The sequence below is a fragment of the Cryptomeria japonica genome, chromosome 6, assembly GCF_030272615.1.
Source record: "Cryptomeria japonica chromosome 6, Sugi_1.0, whole genome shotgun sequence".
NCBI lineage: Eukaryota > Viridiplantae > Streptophyta > Pinopsida > Cupressales > Cupressaceae > Cryptomeria > Cryptomeria japonica.
Window position 1 is genome coordinate 492275709 of NC_081410.1, and position 17254 is coordinate 492292962.

At 34.1% G+C, this 17254-nt stretch overlaps 1 protein-coding gene across 3 annotated transcripts; it reads left to right on the forward strand.

Moving 5' to 3' along the window:
• The first annotated feature begins 7511 nt into the window (after nt 1–7511).
• LOC131052757 (probable glutamate carboxypeptidase LAMP1) lies at nt 7512–16848 on the forward strand. 3 transcript variants are annotated; one of them, XM_057987356.2, is made up of 13 exons: nt 7512–7732; nt 7942–9035; nt 9328–9395; nt 9485–9566; nt 9662–9754; nt 9964–10116; nt 14820–14894; nt 15029–15116; nt 15445–15528; nt 15612–15700; nt 15829–15948; nt 16204–16335; nt 16457–16848. In XM_057987356.2, the coding sequence occupies exons 2-13, from the start codon at nt 7956–7958 to the stop codon at nt 16634–16636; spliced, it is 2244 nt and encodes a 747-aa protein (XP_057843339.2). In that variant the 5' UTR covers nt 7512–7732; nt 7942–7955; the 3' UTR covers nt 16637–16848. The 3 variants fall into 3 exon arrangements, with proteins under 3 accessions (XP_057843339.2, XP_057843341.2, XP_057843340.2); XM_057987358.2 differs by having other exon boundaries at nt 16506–16589; XM_057987357.2 differs by lacking the exon at nt 7512–7732 and having other exon boundaries at nt 7754–9035.
• Nucleotides 16849–17254: the final 406 nt, after the last annotated feature.

A 17254-nucleotide genomic window follows, 5' to 3' on the forward strand; every position in this document is an offset into this window, starting at 1 on the left:
TTTCACTTAGATAAAATCTCATACTCTACTTTTTTTATTTTTTGTTTGTAGATGGTTGCAATAGTTTGGATAATTCTCATTTTTAAATGCTTGATAGTTTATTCATATTGAAACATTTTATTTTTATGCTTTCAATTTCATGAGATGGAGCAATTCTAGCAAGGAGAGTACACGTGATAAAACATCCATACCTATATCATATATAAGAGTTTGAATATTTAATTTACATGTTGACTAATTGATTTAATTTGACATATATCCTTATATTAGCTCATAGGCAAGCCATAGTGGGGGTAAACTATAATGGTGAAAATCAAATACCCATCTAATTCTCCCTTATGTTTTGAACCAACAAGCAGTGGTTGACAATGATGAAGCTGACATATGTTTAAACATGTAAGCTGGTGGATGACCTTATCTTGGTCCTATTCCATATTTACATTCCTAGATTCTAGAGATACTTTCTAAAACAATAATAGACCACAATGATGAAGTTGGCATATGTTTAAACATGTAAGTTGGCAGACAACCTTATCTTGGTCCTATTCCATATTTACAATCCTAGATTCTAGAGATGCATTCTAAATCATTGGTTGACCACCCTACTTTAGATTTATGAGCATAGAATTAACTCAAGTCACTTCTACATGCTTAGATAAAAAATCAAAACTTTTAAATTTGAATCTTATTAAATTGGGCCAATATTTTTGTCTCTTACTAGCCATTACATAAGTTGACCAAATCATGAATTATTTTCATTAGCAGACTAGGGTAGTGTATTTACGTACTAACCATGTTTCATCTAAATAATCAACCACATATCTAGGATGTGATATTTTGCCAAGATCAAGAGCTCAATGAAATGTACAAAATAGAGAGACAAAATATAGGACAAGAATAAACTGTATTCTCATCAATAGATAAGAATGGTTGTTCATATAATGTAGATGAGCCTGCATATATAGGCAAGGATATATGGATATGTGAGCACACAAACATGACATGTGGCTCAATAAGAAAGAAGGGTAGGCAGGAAATATGTGTGGTAGGTAGGAGAAACAATAAAATATTCCACATGAGGTAGACCACCCACCGAAGATGGAATTATCACTCCACAATAAGTGGATATGATAGAGTAGTAACAAGATCAACACCATAAAAGGTGGAAATTATCCTACACACTATCGCAATGTGGCACAAACACCCAAGTGTCTCATACCCAAACTACTATGAAATGCATTATCCTAAGTAAACTTAAGTAAGGTGTAATAATATCCATGATGAATAATTATTTACACCAACACCCCCCCTTAAGTGCAACTTAGGGGAATGCACTTAAGTCTATAGTGCAACTAAGCAATGCAAGATAAGTCCTAGCTACGTGGCCATGTTAGGTATCCATGTACAAATGAAAATGCATGCAAACCAATGCAATGAAATCTCTCACAAAGCGGGGAACGAGAGAAAAACCCAATGGGAAAAAACCCTCCCCCAAAAGAGAGATGAAAGCTATACAAGAGAACTCTCATAGAAGTATGTGAGGAACAAAGCCCCAGGTGAGGAAAAAGTCCCCCCCATATGAGAGAAGAAGAGAAGTTAGGTATCCCCCCTCAATGTAGAACCTGCACCAATGATAGAAGCTCGATGATGTATGAAGAGACTACATCAAGAATGTCAAACAACATTCCTCCCCTTAGGAAGAAACAAAACCAAAGGTGTATCCATGAAGTCTCCTCAATCATGAAGGGAAGATGTATGAAAAAAAACTCATGATGAATGAAGTCTCTGAAAACTGCTCAAGTCTCCCCATGTCGATGCTGAAAGATACCCCCTCCAAAGGTGGTGAACTTCTCCACACTGCTGAAAAAGGCACTCTAAGATCTAGTGGAGATGAAGGTAGAACAAGTCCCAAAGACTCACATGTCTCCTCTAAGCATAAAGAGACCTCCTCCAACTATTGTACATAAGTATCCACAATCATGTCAACCTCGAAAGAATGATCATGTAGAGAATTCACAAGAGGGTCAGAGTGTTCCCTCGCAACTGTCGAAGAAGGATCATCTTCATCAAAGAGAAGATGAATATCATCAATGATGTCTCCCAAATATGCAATGTAGGATTCCACAAAAAAACCTGTAATGTTTGTCAAGTATTCATCCCATGAAACTAAAGTTGGAAGACATGAAATATCCTGCTGCACTGAATCACAAGAAGGCAAAACTGTCGCACTATCCACATCATTAGGTGCAATAGGTGATGTGATATCAATAGGAGGAGATGAAACACAAGGCTCAAGAACGGGGTCACATGTGAGAATCCCCAAGTTCAAGTACCCAAAGTTCTCAAAATCTAAGCCATTACAAGAAGTGTAACCATCATGTGTAGAATCATCAAATGTGAAATCATCATCATCAACAAAATCTGAAAAGGAGTATAACTGAGATGCATGATCAACCACCCTAGTTGCAATGATAGCTCTAGTCTCCAAGTCTCTAATGAAAACTGACTCAGGTGTGAACTCCACAATTCTCTTAGTTGCGCCATGTGTGATTTGATAGATGAAAAGGATATTGTTTGTCAAATGGGGTACACACAACACATCATTGAAGGAGTTATCCCTAATGGCAATAGATCCTTTCTCAATCACATCCATGTATGTATGATTGCCCATCAAAATCTGTGGCATGGTGCAAGGCTCAAATGAAGAGAACATAGACTGCGAAGATGCCATATGATGAGAAGCCCCTAAATCTAGAAGCCATCTCCCTGAATCATGACTTGTAGTAGCACAAAGAGCTTTTCCTTTTCTTGTCCCAAAAGAGTGAGTCTTCCCACTTGTAGAAGCCATGAATGCTTGCCCTTTTCCTTTTGAATGTGTGGAAGTGGAAATTGATGAATCATCCTTCTTGTAGACATTAGGCAAATCAATGTTATGCTTTTTGAGGATATGTGTGAGCTCATCAATCTTCTTAATGGCAACGATGCTCCTCATGACCAAACTTTTTACAATAGGCACAAGTAGGTCTCTCCCTCTTTGGTGAAATGTCCCTCTTGGAAGAGGATGAATCTCCTTGTTGTGGAGAAGATGGTGCTTTGTCCTTAAGCTTTGATTGTCATTTCTTCCTGTTAGAGTTGCCCTTTCCTTGATTTCCTTTGTTCCCTTGATTTGCCACTAATGATTTAGACTTAGAAGTCTTAAGAATTCCCATGCTTATCAACTTAGTTTGTTCCATCATCAACATTTCGGCGAAAGCATCACATGTAGGCATTGTGTATCTTGAGCCTATTGTCATCCTATGGGCTTGGAAACTAGAAACAAATGTTGCATATTCTTGTGGAAGTTTGCCCATCAAGTTGAAGATCAATTGAGTATCCTTCTTATCAATGCCACAATCCTTGAGTTGTGCCCTCAACTCTTTTGCCTTAGTGACATAGTCTTGTATCAAAGTTCTTAGAATCTAGCATGGTGAGATCACTATCGATTTGATATCCCCTAATCTCTTCAACTTGACCATACAAGTCTTGAAACTTTTTCCTAGCATCCTTGATTAAGGTACATTTCTCAATATGAAAAATAAGATCCTTTGATACATACTTTCTTAAGGTACCAATTGCCATGATATTTTTAGTGAGCCAATCCAAGTGACCAATAGGATCGGCCTTAGGATCAACGGGAGCAACAATAGTTCCATCAATATAATGAGTTAATCCTTTTTCCATAAGTTTACTCCATGCATCAATTTTCCAAGTAGCATAATTATGAGGAGTTAAGATAGGAAACTTAGGAGAACCCATAACAACAAAAAGAAAGGAACACAAGAGCACAAAAGCACAAGAGACACCCCCCCCAAAATTCAATCAATCAAAGTACCCTCCCCAAAATGATGATTTTGGCACTTTATATGTAGTGCGTGTACAATAGGCCACTTGCAAACAATGGCAAGGTGGACTTCTAATTTTTTTTTATGACTGCCCAATAGACTGAAAACTACAATGCAAAAGACTAGCAAGATAGATCTATGCAATACAAGTGTCGAATTGGCCAAAAAAGACCATATGCTGAAAGTACAACTTATACCCAAAATTAATGCAAACTGATAGCATGTTATGAGAGTAGACAACAAGTTATGCACTTTAAAAAAAATGACACCTGAAAAGGAGTTTGTATGAGCCCAAACAGAGTCCTCGAAGTTGCAGAAATGGGGATTGGACAGGTGCAGTCACCAAAAATTGAGATTTTTGAAAACTATATCCATCAAAATCAGAAAATAATGCCACCACGAGAAAGTACATGATATTATAGCCCATTTAAAAAAAAATTGCACCCAAAAAGGAGCAAAAATGAGCAAGATATGGCCATTTGAAGTTGAACTACAAAATCAAAAGGCTCGATGGAGGGGGCCTGCCAAATTTTCAAACACTGATGATGTTAGCAAAACACGAGGTTAAATTTGACAATCGTATGACTATCGCAAAAACTTCACCTCCCTGTTGACTGGGCGTCCGTACTGTACAGACTACTAACGTGGTGCGATCTGGTTGGTCGAAAAAGATGACATGGCAGTACAGAATGATGACGTGGTAGTTGAGGTAGCGTGTACGGTATTGTTGATGTGGAAGATGATGTGGGCGCTAAATGGGTGCTGACTGGTCTGCCATATAGAGCGGTCTAGCTAGAGGTCGGGGCCCACAGTAAACGGTGGCTGGCAGACGGTGACGAGGCTAGCCGGGAGGAGCCGAGGATGCTCTATGGGCGGTGGGACAGAGCCGACGGTCGAGAGACAGAGCTGGTGGCAGGGGTCATGTAGTCTGCGAGCAGTACATGACACAGAGGACGGGGCAATACGGAGGCCACCGACAAGTTTCCGTAACCTGCAAAAACACAACGCCTGCAGAGTACGGTGTTGGGGGGTACCCCCTATAAAAAAGTTTTTGATTTTTTTTCTCGAAAACTTTTCAAATTTTTTTTTTCTCTGAGGATAATAAAACAAAATCTTTTTTTTGCAGAAAATAAATTTATTTTATTTTTTTTCCGAAATCCGTACCGTACTGCCCAAATTGGGCGGAATTTTTCCTCCAAGCCCGAAATTTGATTTTCACCAAAATAGGCCGAATTTATACTCAAAATTCATGGAAACGACCACCCAGACGCAAAGGTGAGGTCAGATCTTGTCTAGGACGCCTCCAAAATATGCTTCTCCTCATATCTGCCTCTTGACGTCGCAATAATGCCTCTCAAGGATGAATCAATGACACTCTAATGGCTCAGATACCATGTGAGATTTTGCCAAGATCAAAAGCTCAATGAAATGTACAAAATAGAGAGACAAAATATAGGACAAGAATAAACTGTATTATCATCAATAGATAAAAATGGTTGTTCATACAATGTAGATGAGCTTGCATATATAGGCAAGGCTATATGGATATGTGAGAACACAAATATGACACGTGGCTCAATAAGAAACAAGGGTAGGTAGGAAATAGGTGTGGTAGGTAGGAGAAACAATAAAATATTCTACATGAGGTGGATCACCCATCAAAGGTGGAATTATCACACCACAATAAGTGGATATGATAGAGTAGTAACAATATCAACACCATAAAAGGTGGAAATTATCCTACACACACTATCCCAATGTGGCACAAACACCAAAGTGTCTCATACCCAAACTATTATGAAATGTATTATCCTAAGTAAACTTAAGTAAGGTGTAATAATATCCATGATGAATAATTATTTACATCAACATAGGATCTATTGATGAATTTAGGAGCATCTCTAGAATCAAATCTAGTGTTACGTGAACTTTGCATTAACACCCTAAACATTATATTGCATTATTGTTTGTTGTCCTTCATCTTTGTTCATAATCACTTAATTGTCTTAAATAGGGACTTGACCAAATGAGAATAAATCCTTGTGTAGCAAGCTCCCAAACAATGTCTCTCAACACCATTTTTTAAATACAATTATATAAGACACAAGAAAATCATTTCAAATCAATAGAATTTAATCATATTTTTTTTAAGGTAAAATTTAGATGTGCAAATTTACTTTCACAAAAACAAATAACACTTCCATAAATATAGCCTTAAGCCTAATAATTGATGATTAAAAAATATTATTTAGTAAATTAAATTTGTTAATATCATAACTAGTTTGATTCATAACATATATAATAATCTTGTCTTTATCAAATTAAAACTAAATATGTTTTTATTGTTATTCATCCAAACCCTAACATCATAGGATTTATTAACTTTTCCATATGAAATTGTGTTCACCAAATTTTTTTTTTATACTGCAAGAATCAAGTAGCCCTCTTATAAACTACAATGCGCTTGGTAAACTTTTTATCATGATCGATGGTGCTAGCATGACATGCCCTTGATATCATGTGGGTTGGGGGAAATTGGACTTCGTGCCTACGAGAAAAAGCTTGGTGAAACAGACTCCAACTCCTTGTTTTCACCAAATTAAAACTAAATAATTTATTATTATTTTCTATAATTTATATTTGTTCTTAACTCAAACCCTTAAATCTTAATTTTCTAAATATATGCATCTGTTTTTCAATACAGCTGTATGTGGTGTGAAGTCTTGAAAATGATAATTTGATCGACCCATCTCACCATAGAATGAACATCTTCCAGCTCATGTTTCTCCATAGAGATGGTTCAAAATCCCATAAATAATGGGTACGCTAGTAGGCATACCTCCTAATTAGTCAATTCACTTTCCCCAAAGACCTAACAATTCTAGGTAAGGGACCAGATCCCATATCCCACGGAGATTCTTGACCGTGGTTTCTCAAGTGAAATTTCGGCACACTTACAGAGGCTTTCAACCATTAATTTGACTGTCAATCCTCACTGTCACGTTAAATCTTACAACAGTCACCTAGTTAAACCTAACCCACATTCCAATACACAGGTTGTTCATAGCAAATAAAAGATGGAATGTTTAGAAGGTAGAGAATTATTGTAAGAAGATTTCTGGATTCAATCGTGTATAAATTTCTTTTATCACATTCTGTAAGTAATTCATTATCATTAGCAGAATGTAAAAGAGCACAACTATTGAAAACAAATTATTTGAACAAGAATTAGAATGTCCCACCGATGGAGCAAATCAATTTGTCGGTCTGACTTTAATCCTTGCTTTCTCTTCTTCTTCTTGTCTGTGTCTGTCTTGCAGTCAATCTGTACAGAGTTTTTCTTGTCTTTTTAACGAATTTCACTCTTCATATGCTAGAAGTATTAGCTAAAATTCAAGGGGACATATTTTCCTGGGTTGTTAGTACTATGGTTATTCGTGTCATCAGCCCACCTTTTGGCTGAAATGTTAAGGAAATAAAAATGTCCACCGTATAGGTTCAGTTGTTGAAGGGTCAGCAATATTGAACATTGTCAATTTGGCCTCTAAGTCCCATCACTGTGAACTATTTTTATATTTTATACATGCAAAAACATTTAGACGTGTAAGTATTACTAACTCCTGACTTTGACGAGCTTTTTTCAACGTCTGCCTAGAATAACCAAATAGCTTTTCGGTGACTTTCCTTCCAGATTCATCCTCTCTAACTTTAGATCTCTTACATTGCATCATTGCAGGCTCTGCATATTTCTTCAGTCCTCTTACATCTGGATTTGAATTGAAGTTGGCATAAAAGATCTAAGGTGTTGCATCCTGATTGGTGAAGATATTGTGTGTCATGTAATGTACAAGGTACAAATCTTCTTATAAATTTGATATGTTGAAGGCAAGCTTTGATTTCTGTGAGACTGGTGAGAGGTTTAAGTTTTTCCTGCATGTGATAATCACCTACTATGTAGCTGTAATCTTCCCAAGTTTGAATTTTAGTTACTGACTTTATAGGACAAAAATATCTATATCTCTGTAACTCAAGTCTCTTTTTTTATATGTTTGGGAATCAGAGTAATTCACCACAATGGTCTGTATGAGTATTGCTTCCTCGGAGAAAACATCAGACCTGGCCATGGCAACAGTGACAGAGACCAGAGTGGATATGGAAGAATCTCTGCCCCTTAATAAAGTAAGAGGGCATAAAACTCAAGAAAAAAACAGTGATCGCAGTGTAATCAGGGGAACTGCAACCATAATTCTAATTGTAATCCTTGTTGGATTAATAACTCTGATCAGACACCTAACAAATTCCCAGAGTACTAGGTCGATCCAGAGCAAGGACCCTTCTTTCTTCCATGACTGGTTTGTCAATGCAGGAAGCAACATCACCATAGCCACAGATCTCAGGGAGCTCACTAGAAGTTCACATGTAGCAGGCACACCCCAAGACATGGAAACTGCTTTGTATGTAGAAAATCACTTTCAACAATATGGGCTTTCAGTACACTCAGTAGATTACAAGGTTCTGTTATCTTACCCAGTCTCTAGATCTCTCTTCCTGTCCTCACCCACAACAGAAAGAAAGATTGAAGTATGCTTGGATGAAGGCCACAACAACAAATTAGTAATGCAACCTTTCCATGCTGGATCACCCTCTGGAACTGTTGTTGGTGAGGTGGTATATGTCAATTATGGACTTGAAAAGGATTACAGAAGGCTTGCACAGATGGGTGTGAATGTAAGTGGAGCCATTGTGATTGCCAGATATGGTGATGTCTACAGGGGAACTGTTGTCAGAACTGCTGCTAAATTTGGTGCAATTGCTGTCATTATGTACAGTGATCCTCAGCAGTTCGGTGGAAATGGAACACAAGGCTCTTTCCCCAAGTCCAAGTGGTTGCCCCCAGATGGAGCCCAATTTGGAACTGTAATAAAAGGAAAGGGTGATCCCTCTACTCCAGGATGGCCGAGCACTGACAATAGTGAAAGAGTATCAGGTATTGCAGACAAGTTTCCAAGCATCCCTTCTATGCCCATCTCTGCAGAGGAAGCACAACATATTCTTATCTCACTTCTAGGCCCTCCTGTTCCTTCTAAATGGAGAGGATCATTAAACATTCAGGGTGTGGGGAGAGGGCCAGGCGTTCTCAACTTTAGCTATGTGGTAAGCCAAGCTTTCGTTTTATTTCTTCTAAATATGTTACTTTTGTGATTATGGGTGTATTCCAGTAGCTTGCTAAGGTTCCATAGCTAGTGCCAGAGAGGAATTCTAGCAGTAAAAATGTAGTGGTGACTGCTTTATGTCATTCTTATAGGTCAACTTCATGTCAGCATTCAGCTAATGATATGCCCTGTTTCCACTTTTTCCTCCATAGTCATATCAGTCATTCTGCAAAAGGATTTATACTTGTAGGCACTTGCTTGGATTCTCATAGGATGAACACTTTTGTCTGCAGGCTAACCAGACAATGTCCACCATTCGAAATGTGTTTGCAGTAATCAGGGGCTCTGAAGAACCAGACAGGTATGCATTAATCTCCTTGTGCTGACCACCAAATGAAGTCACTGAAACTTTTCACAATATATTTTGGTGATGGTGTGGTGAATACCCAGGTTTGTCATTCTTGGAAACCATCGGGATGCTTGGGCTTATGGGGCAGTGGATCCTAATAGTGGTACAGCTGCTCTTTTGGAGGTCAGAACTATACATATGTATTTTGCTTTCTGTAATGTTTTACCAGTTAAATTTCTGGTGTTTCTCATATGGGTTTTCTATGAATATTCTTACAGATAGCTAGAAAATTCGGTGCTCTGCTTGGGAAGGGATGGCAACCAAGGAGAAGTATAGTCCTCTGCAGTTGGGATGCAGAAGAATATGGAATGGTAATGTCTTCTGTGTTTTATCTGTCTACTGTATTAAGCTCAAACATAAGTGAGCTGTTTGTGAGATTACATGCAATAGTGTATGAAAGCTTCTGGTTTGTGAGATTCCATGCAATAGTGTATGCAATCTTTTGGATTGTGAGATTACATGCAATAGTGTGTGCAAGATTCTATTTTTTTTCCATAATCATGCTATCATTGTGTCGCAGATAGGATCAACCGAATGGGTTGAGCAAAATTTCGGCAACCTATATGCAAAAGCGGTTGCTTACCTGAATGTTGATTGTGCTGTTCAAGGGCCAGGATTCTTCGCAGGTGCTACGCCACAACTAGACGATCTTCTCATTCAAGTCACCAAACAGGTGCATACAAAACCCTACCGATGGTTCATTTAAAAAGAATGGGTGGAGTAAATTTATAATTTTAAAAGTTTATATGAGAAATTATCTGTAAAACATAAATTCTTAAATTGTCAGTGCAATTGCAATAAGAACACCACGAGAGGATCTCTAGAGAATTTCTTATTAACAGACACAGAATTTCTGTGTTCATAATATCAGTTGAAGGATTTTTAGATTTGATTGTTTAAGTTTATAATATTACGGGAAAACTACAATCTAAGAATACTCAAAGCTTACAAATTCTTTGCATTTATCATAAAATTGTTTTATTAGAGAATAAATACACAATTTTATTCAGAACTGCTCTATCAAATTCTTGTGCTGTTTTTATTAAACTACTTTATAAAAGAAAAGAGAAAAAAAAAGTCAGTTTAGAAATGAGTACTAGAAGATCTGTGAAAAATAGGCCGCGATCGAAGATCAGACTGTAGCAGCAGGTAAGGACGGCTGTACAATCATATAGAGGAGTTAGAAGAAGCTCGAAACCAGAAAAATAACCGAAGAAATAGAAAAGCTAATTATTATTAGCCCAGGAGCATGCTTGTCAGAGACGGTTGACCTTAAACAGTGGTCAGGTTAGGCAATGTCTAGTTGTATTTTTTCCTACAAACTATTATTAATGTTAGAGATTTTGTTATCCTAGTTTTTTTAATTAAGATAATCATATAATAAAACTAAAGTGTACGGTGCATTAGACTTTAAAAATTAATAATTATTTTGTGTCAAAAAGTGTATTAACTATATAGATCTTGAACAAGTACATCATTATAATTGATATTAATTTAAGAAAGTATCACAAACATAAAACAATTGATGTTTTGTAAGTTCAATTTAAGATATTACAACATATAATATTTAAACAATGGACACAATGACATGTCAATTATTTACATGAGATGGTGTATCAATATAAATCATTTCACCATTGTTACTTTTATTATAATTAATTATCGTTAAGAGTGTCAATATTTAAATGATCAAAATAATCATTATTGTAAACAAGGACATTCCTATGAACCCCTCCTATTTCTAGAGAGGTTTGTACAAGAAAAAAACAACCCCATCATTACAGTTGTTACCTTTGATATCTTTAGTGGTCCTTTTAATCGCCAATGTTCAAGCCCTCATGTTCTCACAGAAGCTCAAGTGTACAAGGAAAAATCAATCTCTATCTCCTATGTCAACTTGATGGATGTTAATTGCAAAAAAAAAACTTAAATTAGTAAAATAATTTATTTTGTTTTAGTTAATGAGAAAATTCTACCCTTTATATATTAGATATTGAATACTAATAGGTTGTGATATTGTTATATAGATTTATTTGAATTAAGAATTTACATATTTTTATTAAAAGGTTAAATATATTTATGCTATATGCACAAAATATCAATATACTTGCTATTAAATTAACCTATAGAATAATATAATAAAAATAAAAAAATATAATTATTCCATCATTTAGTATCATAACACTTCTAGGCAATGAAATCTTCAACTATGTTTTCTCTAATTATAGCTATAATATTGTAACTTATTTCTAGGACAACTTCGAACAGTTAGAGTGTGACTAAATAAAGAGCTAAGACCAATATCACATAATCATGCAATCCATAGTTCACTATGGAGCACACATTTCCTACCATTGTGAAGCTCTCTCCACTTCTCAAAAGATGTATTTAATATACTATTTTTTAGTTATTAGTTGATAAAATTTATAGGTTTTGGTCGAATTTTGTGAGATGTTCTCCTTGTGTCTTATTGTAGATGAAAATTTCATTAAGGACCAATATGAGTTTCAAAAGGAATAGACATTAAATTTGATTAATTAGACTCTAGAATGTAGATTGTGTATTTGTGAGGCCAATTGACATCACCAAGTACTCATAGTAGCCCTCATGAGTTTATAAAATTACCTCAGGGATATCTTCATCCTCCAAATGAATCTAAAGGTAGCCATTTTTTATCGATTACATGGATTTTTAGCTTGGTTAAATCACCAAGTGAGGTGGTAGTGAGGGTATGACTTAGTTACTCTTGCATGTCCACCAAGGTGGGCCCAAACCAACATTAACACTATTTGGGCCAAGCGGGGATCCAAACCTTGGTTGCACCATTAACAGTGCAACCAGTAGACCACTACACCACAAGGTGAACCCCTAATCTAAAGGTAGCCAAGTTATAAATAAATCTATGGAGAAAAAATGGGGCAGTGCAACCACTAGACCACTACACCACAAGGTGAACCCCAAATCTAAAGGTAGCCAAGTTATAAATAAAACCATGGAGAAAAAATGGGGCCCATGAAATGTTCATCTCATAATCAACGAATGACATAGATAGGGAACTTGTCCTTGATATTAATTTTATCAAGATTGTGAAAGTCCACATATAATGGCCATGAACCAGATTTTTTGTGAAATAGTATTATGAGGGGGAGTAGGGTTTAAAAGTGGCCTACTTACTCAATGTCAAGCATTTCTTAGATCATCTTCTCAATTTCTATTTTCTACACATAAAGTTCTAAGTGATTTACATGTTTGGTAGCCAACATCTTAAAATTAGTTACATTGTATAAATCTTGTGAGTGTTGAGGCAATAATCCTTGTGTTGTTGCAAATACTTATGAACTCTTTTGAAGAAGTAGGTACAAACCTAAAAATCTAATTGACTTAAAACTATTTTTATTTCTACATCACAAAGCCAAGCCACAACTTATTGAGACCTCTCTTCCAAAAAAATCTCTATGCAACATGAGATAAAATTTTGGGTGGGTCCTACAATCATACTCTCTAGGGTATTTTCTTTCCTATTAGGAAAAAAATACATCCATTGTTTGACATAATTTTACAAGATAGATCCCAATGTGTAAAGCCAAGTTAAACATGTAAAAGTATATCACACCTACCTAATGAAAGTTAGTTATGAAGAGAGTAACTTCTAGAGCTAATTATTGCTAGTGCACCATAAATACATACATACATACATGCATACATATATATCCATAATAAAGCCAAGACAGTTGCAAAAGATTATTGTAAGAGCTTGAGAGTGTTGTAGAAAACTAGAGACTATTGTAGCAAGAGCAAGAAAGAGCAAGAGAAATCTACGAGAGCTCAAAGAATAAGAAAGATTGTGTCTAGAATCTAGAGAGATTGAAAGAAGAGAAAGATAGATTTAAAAGAGAGAAGAGGAGGGAAAGAAGAGGTCGGTGAGCCATTTAGAAGATTTAGAGCCATTTCCACCGACCAAGATAGGTGACAAGTGTCGAAATGTGCAAAACCGACATTTGAACATTAAGATGTCGTGGGACGAATGTGCAACACACGAACATCCACACGACGTGCTAGTGTCCAAACAAATCACACTCAGTAACGACAAGTGACAAGAGAAAACATGCAGCTAACAGGAAATAGAAGTAGAAGGATAGCTGCTAGAAGGGTCTCCTGAGTGCAAGGGTTGAAATGAGCCTACTCAAATGCTAGGGGAATGGACACTAAAGTGGCTACAAAAACTGTAGATCAAATTACGAAGGGGTGTGCAATTTTCAACACTACAGAAACACTTAAGATATAAATCATATAGTTCAATTAATATAGATCTATTACAACATTACAACTTCACATCACATGTATATAACAAGTGAAATAATTTTACACAAAATAATATTAATAAAAAGTTAAAACATAAGGTATCTATACTATTTTGTTGTATGTTTTAATAAGGTGTGGATATAATTCTAAGAATTTTATAGTTTTACCATAATTATTGATTAAATAAAATAATTTAAAATTTTAAACAATTATTTTTGAAGTGTTTATATTAATTTAATATTTTTTAATTTATGTTGATTATAAGTATAGATAATAAGATTGTATGTTATACTCAATGTTAGAACTTACAAATGATTGTCTAATGGCATTCTTTTTTGAGGAGGATGACCCATACTAAATGATTAGTCTTCTTTGTCCCTCTTTGAGCCGAAAGTAGTGTCGAAAAAAAATAAAAAAATTCATAACATGTTATGAATTACATCTTTGAGCCGAAAGATGTAATTCATAACATGTGTGATCACATCTTGAAATCCATATTTACGACTTAATTTTTAAAATTTTATTTACATATTAAATATAATATCGAGGTTAACTAATATTATGACATGATGTAAAATGACATTTGCAAATAACTTCTCTCGATATAGTTGAAGTGATATTAATTTTTTGCCCACACTTTAATAAAAAGAAAGAAAATATCATATTTGAAAGTTTCATTTAATTCTGAAAAAGTTCTATTCAAAGAGACTCAATCTAAAAAGAATTCAATCTATTTTCCAATATAAAATAATAATTCAATCTAACCACCTTCAATCAAATTTCTTATATAAAATTAAATTCTGGTATTAACAAATTCAATTAAAAAATAAAATAGCTTATAAACAAAACAAACTTTATATTTCCATTCATTACATATAAAATATGTTTAATATATTTTAAATTAAAATCATATAAAAATCCTTAACTCTTTCTATGATGCTTCAAACAGTGAAAATAGTAGCTCTATTGACTAATATTTGTGCGTCTTTTCTACTTTAAAATAGATTACTATAATTTAATATTCTAAAATATTATCTTTCCATGAATACTTATTTAAATTATTGTTTTTTTCAGGTAAAAGACCCTGATTCGAAATATAAGACCGTGTATGAGTCTTGGACTGCAGCAAATAGTAGAACGAAAGTGAAGGTGAGTAAAGTAATTATTTATTTCAATTTAAGGTTTAACTTAGATGCATGGAAATTAAGATTTATAAGTGTAAATATTATATAAATATATTTTTTAATTTGATTTGATTTTTATAATTGTTGTGTTTGTTAAAGATTGACAGGTTAGGTGGAAGTGGGTCTGATTTTGCAGCATTTTTACAACATGTTGGAGTGCCTTCAATAGATATTTATTTTGGTGAATGTATGTATGATTTAGATTTATTTATTTGAAATAACTAACATACACAACCATGTGAATGCATGTATATATACACAAATATATGTATGTATATATAAACTTTACATACATGCACATATGTATGCATCTGCATATATAAATAAACACATATACAAGTAAATAATTGCACGATATTGCTCTTAAATGTTTTTTATCCAATATTTTCTTAGGTTATTTTTCTTCCTATTTTAAAGCTTTGTTTGCATTGATCTTTCTCCAAGGCATTATTTTTATTAGTGTGCATGAAAGAGGATATTAGTAGTGGCTAAAAGGATAAATTTGCTTAATGTAGCTTATCCAGTTTACCATACCATATATGATCGCTTTGAATGGATGGAAAAGTTTGGAGACCCACTTTTTCAAAGGCATGTTGCAGGTTTGTACACTCAATTGTACCATTTTAAAAACTGTTAATAAAACATAGAAATACTAAATCACTCTTTATTTACACGAATGCAGTTTCATCTATATGGGGTCTTCTTGCCCTTCGTCTTGCTGATGACCATATTCTTCCCTTTGACTATAGTGCCTATGCAAATGAGTTGCAGGTATAATAAATCTTTTGATTTTATAAAGCATTATATTAAGACCTAATTTATTTAGACAAATATATTTTAGAATTTTTATTAAGAAAATTAATATTTATCACTAACTTGATGAGGTATATTTTGGACAGAGGTATGAAATGTCACTTAAAGAAAAAATAGGCACTTTCAAGGGTATAACTATTGAACCCATCCATAAAGCTATAAAGAAATTTCTAGATGTTGCTTATAACACTACTCAAGAAGCAAAGGTGAGGATTACTTTAATATTTTAGTAAATGAAACAAATTTATAAATTGATTTTTTTAGATATACAACATTTATTATGTATAACTAATTATGGTTGTAAACAATAATTTAATATGTTTTATTATATTTACCCAAATTATAATATATAATAATTGGATACTTTTATCATACAATTTTTGAAGGAAAAAATATTCAATAATTTATTTTCAATCTATTAAAAGTTTGACTACACAAATTCAAATTTATGTTTTATATAGGTATTAAGAAAATATAAAGGAGATTCTCGTTTGATTCTAATGGGAAGGATCTTTAATGATCGTTTAATGCTAACCGAGCGAGCATTTTTGGATTCACGAGGCCTTAAGGGAAGGTCATGGTTTAAGCATTTGGTATGAGCGCACGACACATGTTATCTATTATTTTTCTTTCTAATCTTTTACTTAATTATTGATTCTTACTCTTCTAACAACTAAATCAAAATTTGGATTGTCTTTTAATTTTGGGTGCCAGATATATGCTCCTTCTCAAAACAATGAATATAGTTTTGCTTCATTTCCAGGAGTAATAGATGCAATGGAAGGTGAGAGAAATTCAAATGAAGTGGGTGACATAGATGTACAACATGAGATTTGGAGAGTTTCTAGAAAAATTACTCAAGCTGCTATTGTTTTGGAGGGAAAGCTAACATAATATTATATTGTTTGAGAATTGACATTGTAAATGTCACACCTCAACAATTTAATGTTTATATGAAACCAATTTCTTATTATTCTCACATGTATCACACTTCAAATCAGATAGAATTATTAACAACAAAACTTATCTATCTTGTAAAATTAGGTAAATTCTAATCTCAAGGCTCAAGATGATCAAGTATTGACCTACTAAGGTCATTCAAGGTTCATTGTTTTGTACTTTTTTCACAAAGGGAACTAATGTTCTTGTCCTCATCTTGTCATTTTAAAAAACTGACTTACAAAGATAATGTGTTCAATGTACATATAATGAATACTTCTAATTTTAAGGATTATTCAAAAAAATGAGAAATGATGATTTAGGGAAAGAATATTATATCTACTGCTTACAATTCATAATTATAAGCATGCACATCCTCATGACATAATAAATTAGAAATGAATAAAGTTGGTTTTAACCAAAAAATTACTCATAACTGCATACAAATTTGTGCAATTTTCTAAAGAAAAAATCTATTAAGAAGAGAAATTGACAAATTACACTAGCATTAACTTGCATAGTGATTTGTATTTTCAAAAATCAATAGATATACAATGTCTGATTCAATCACAT

Coding starts and splice junctions, on each gene's coding strand:
- LOC131052757 (XM_057987356.2), top strand. CDS start 7,956: ATGGTCTGTATGAGTATTGCTTCCTCGGAGAAAACATCAGACCTGGCC. Junction 14,895..15,028: donor ATAGTAGAACGAAAGTGAAG/GTGAGTAAAGTA, acceptor TGTTTGTTAAAG/ATTGACAGGTTAGGTGGAAG. Junction 15,949..16,203: donor ACACTACTCAAGAAGCAAAG/GTGAGGATTACT, acceptor TGTTTTATATAG/GTATTAAGAAAATATAAAGG.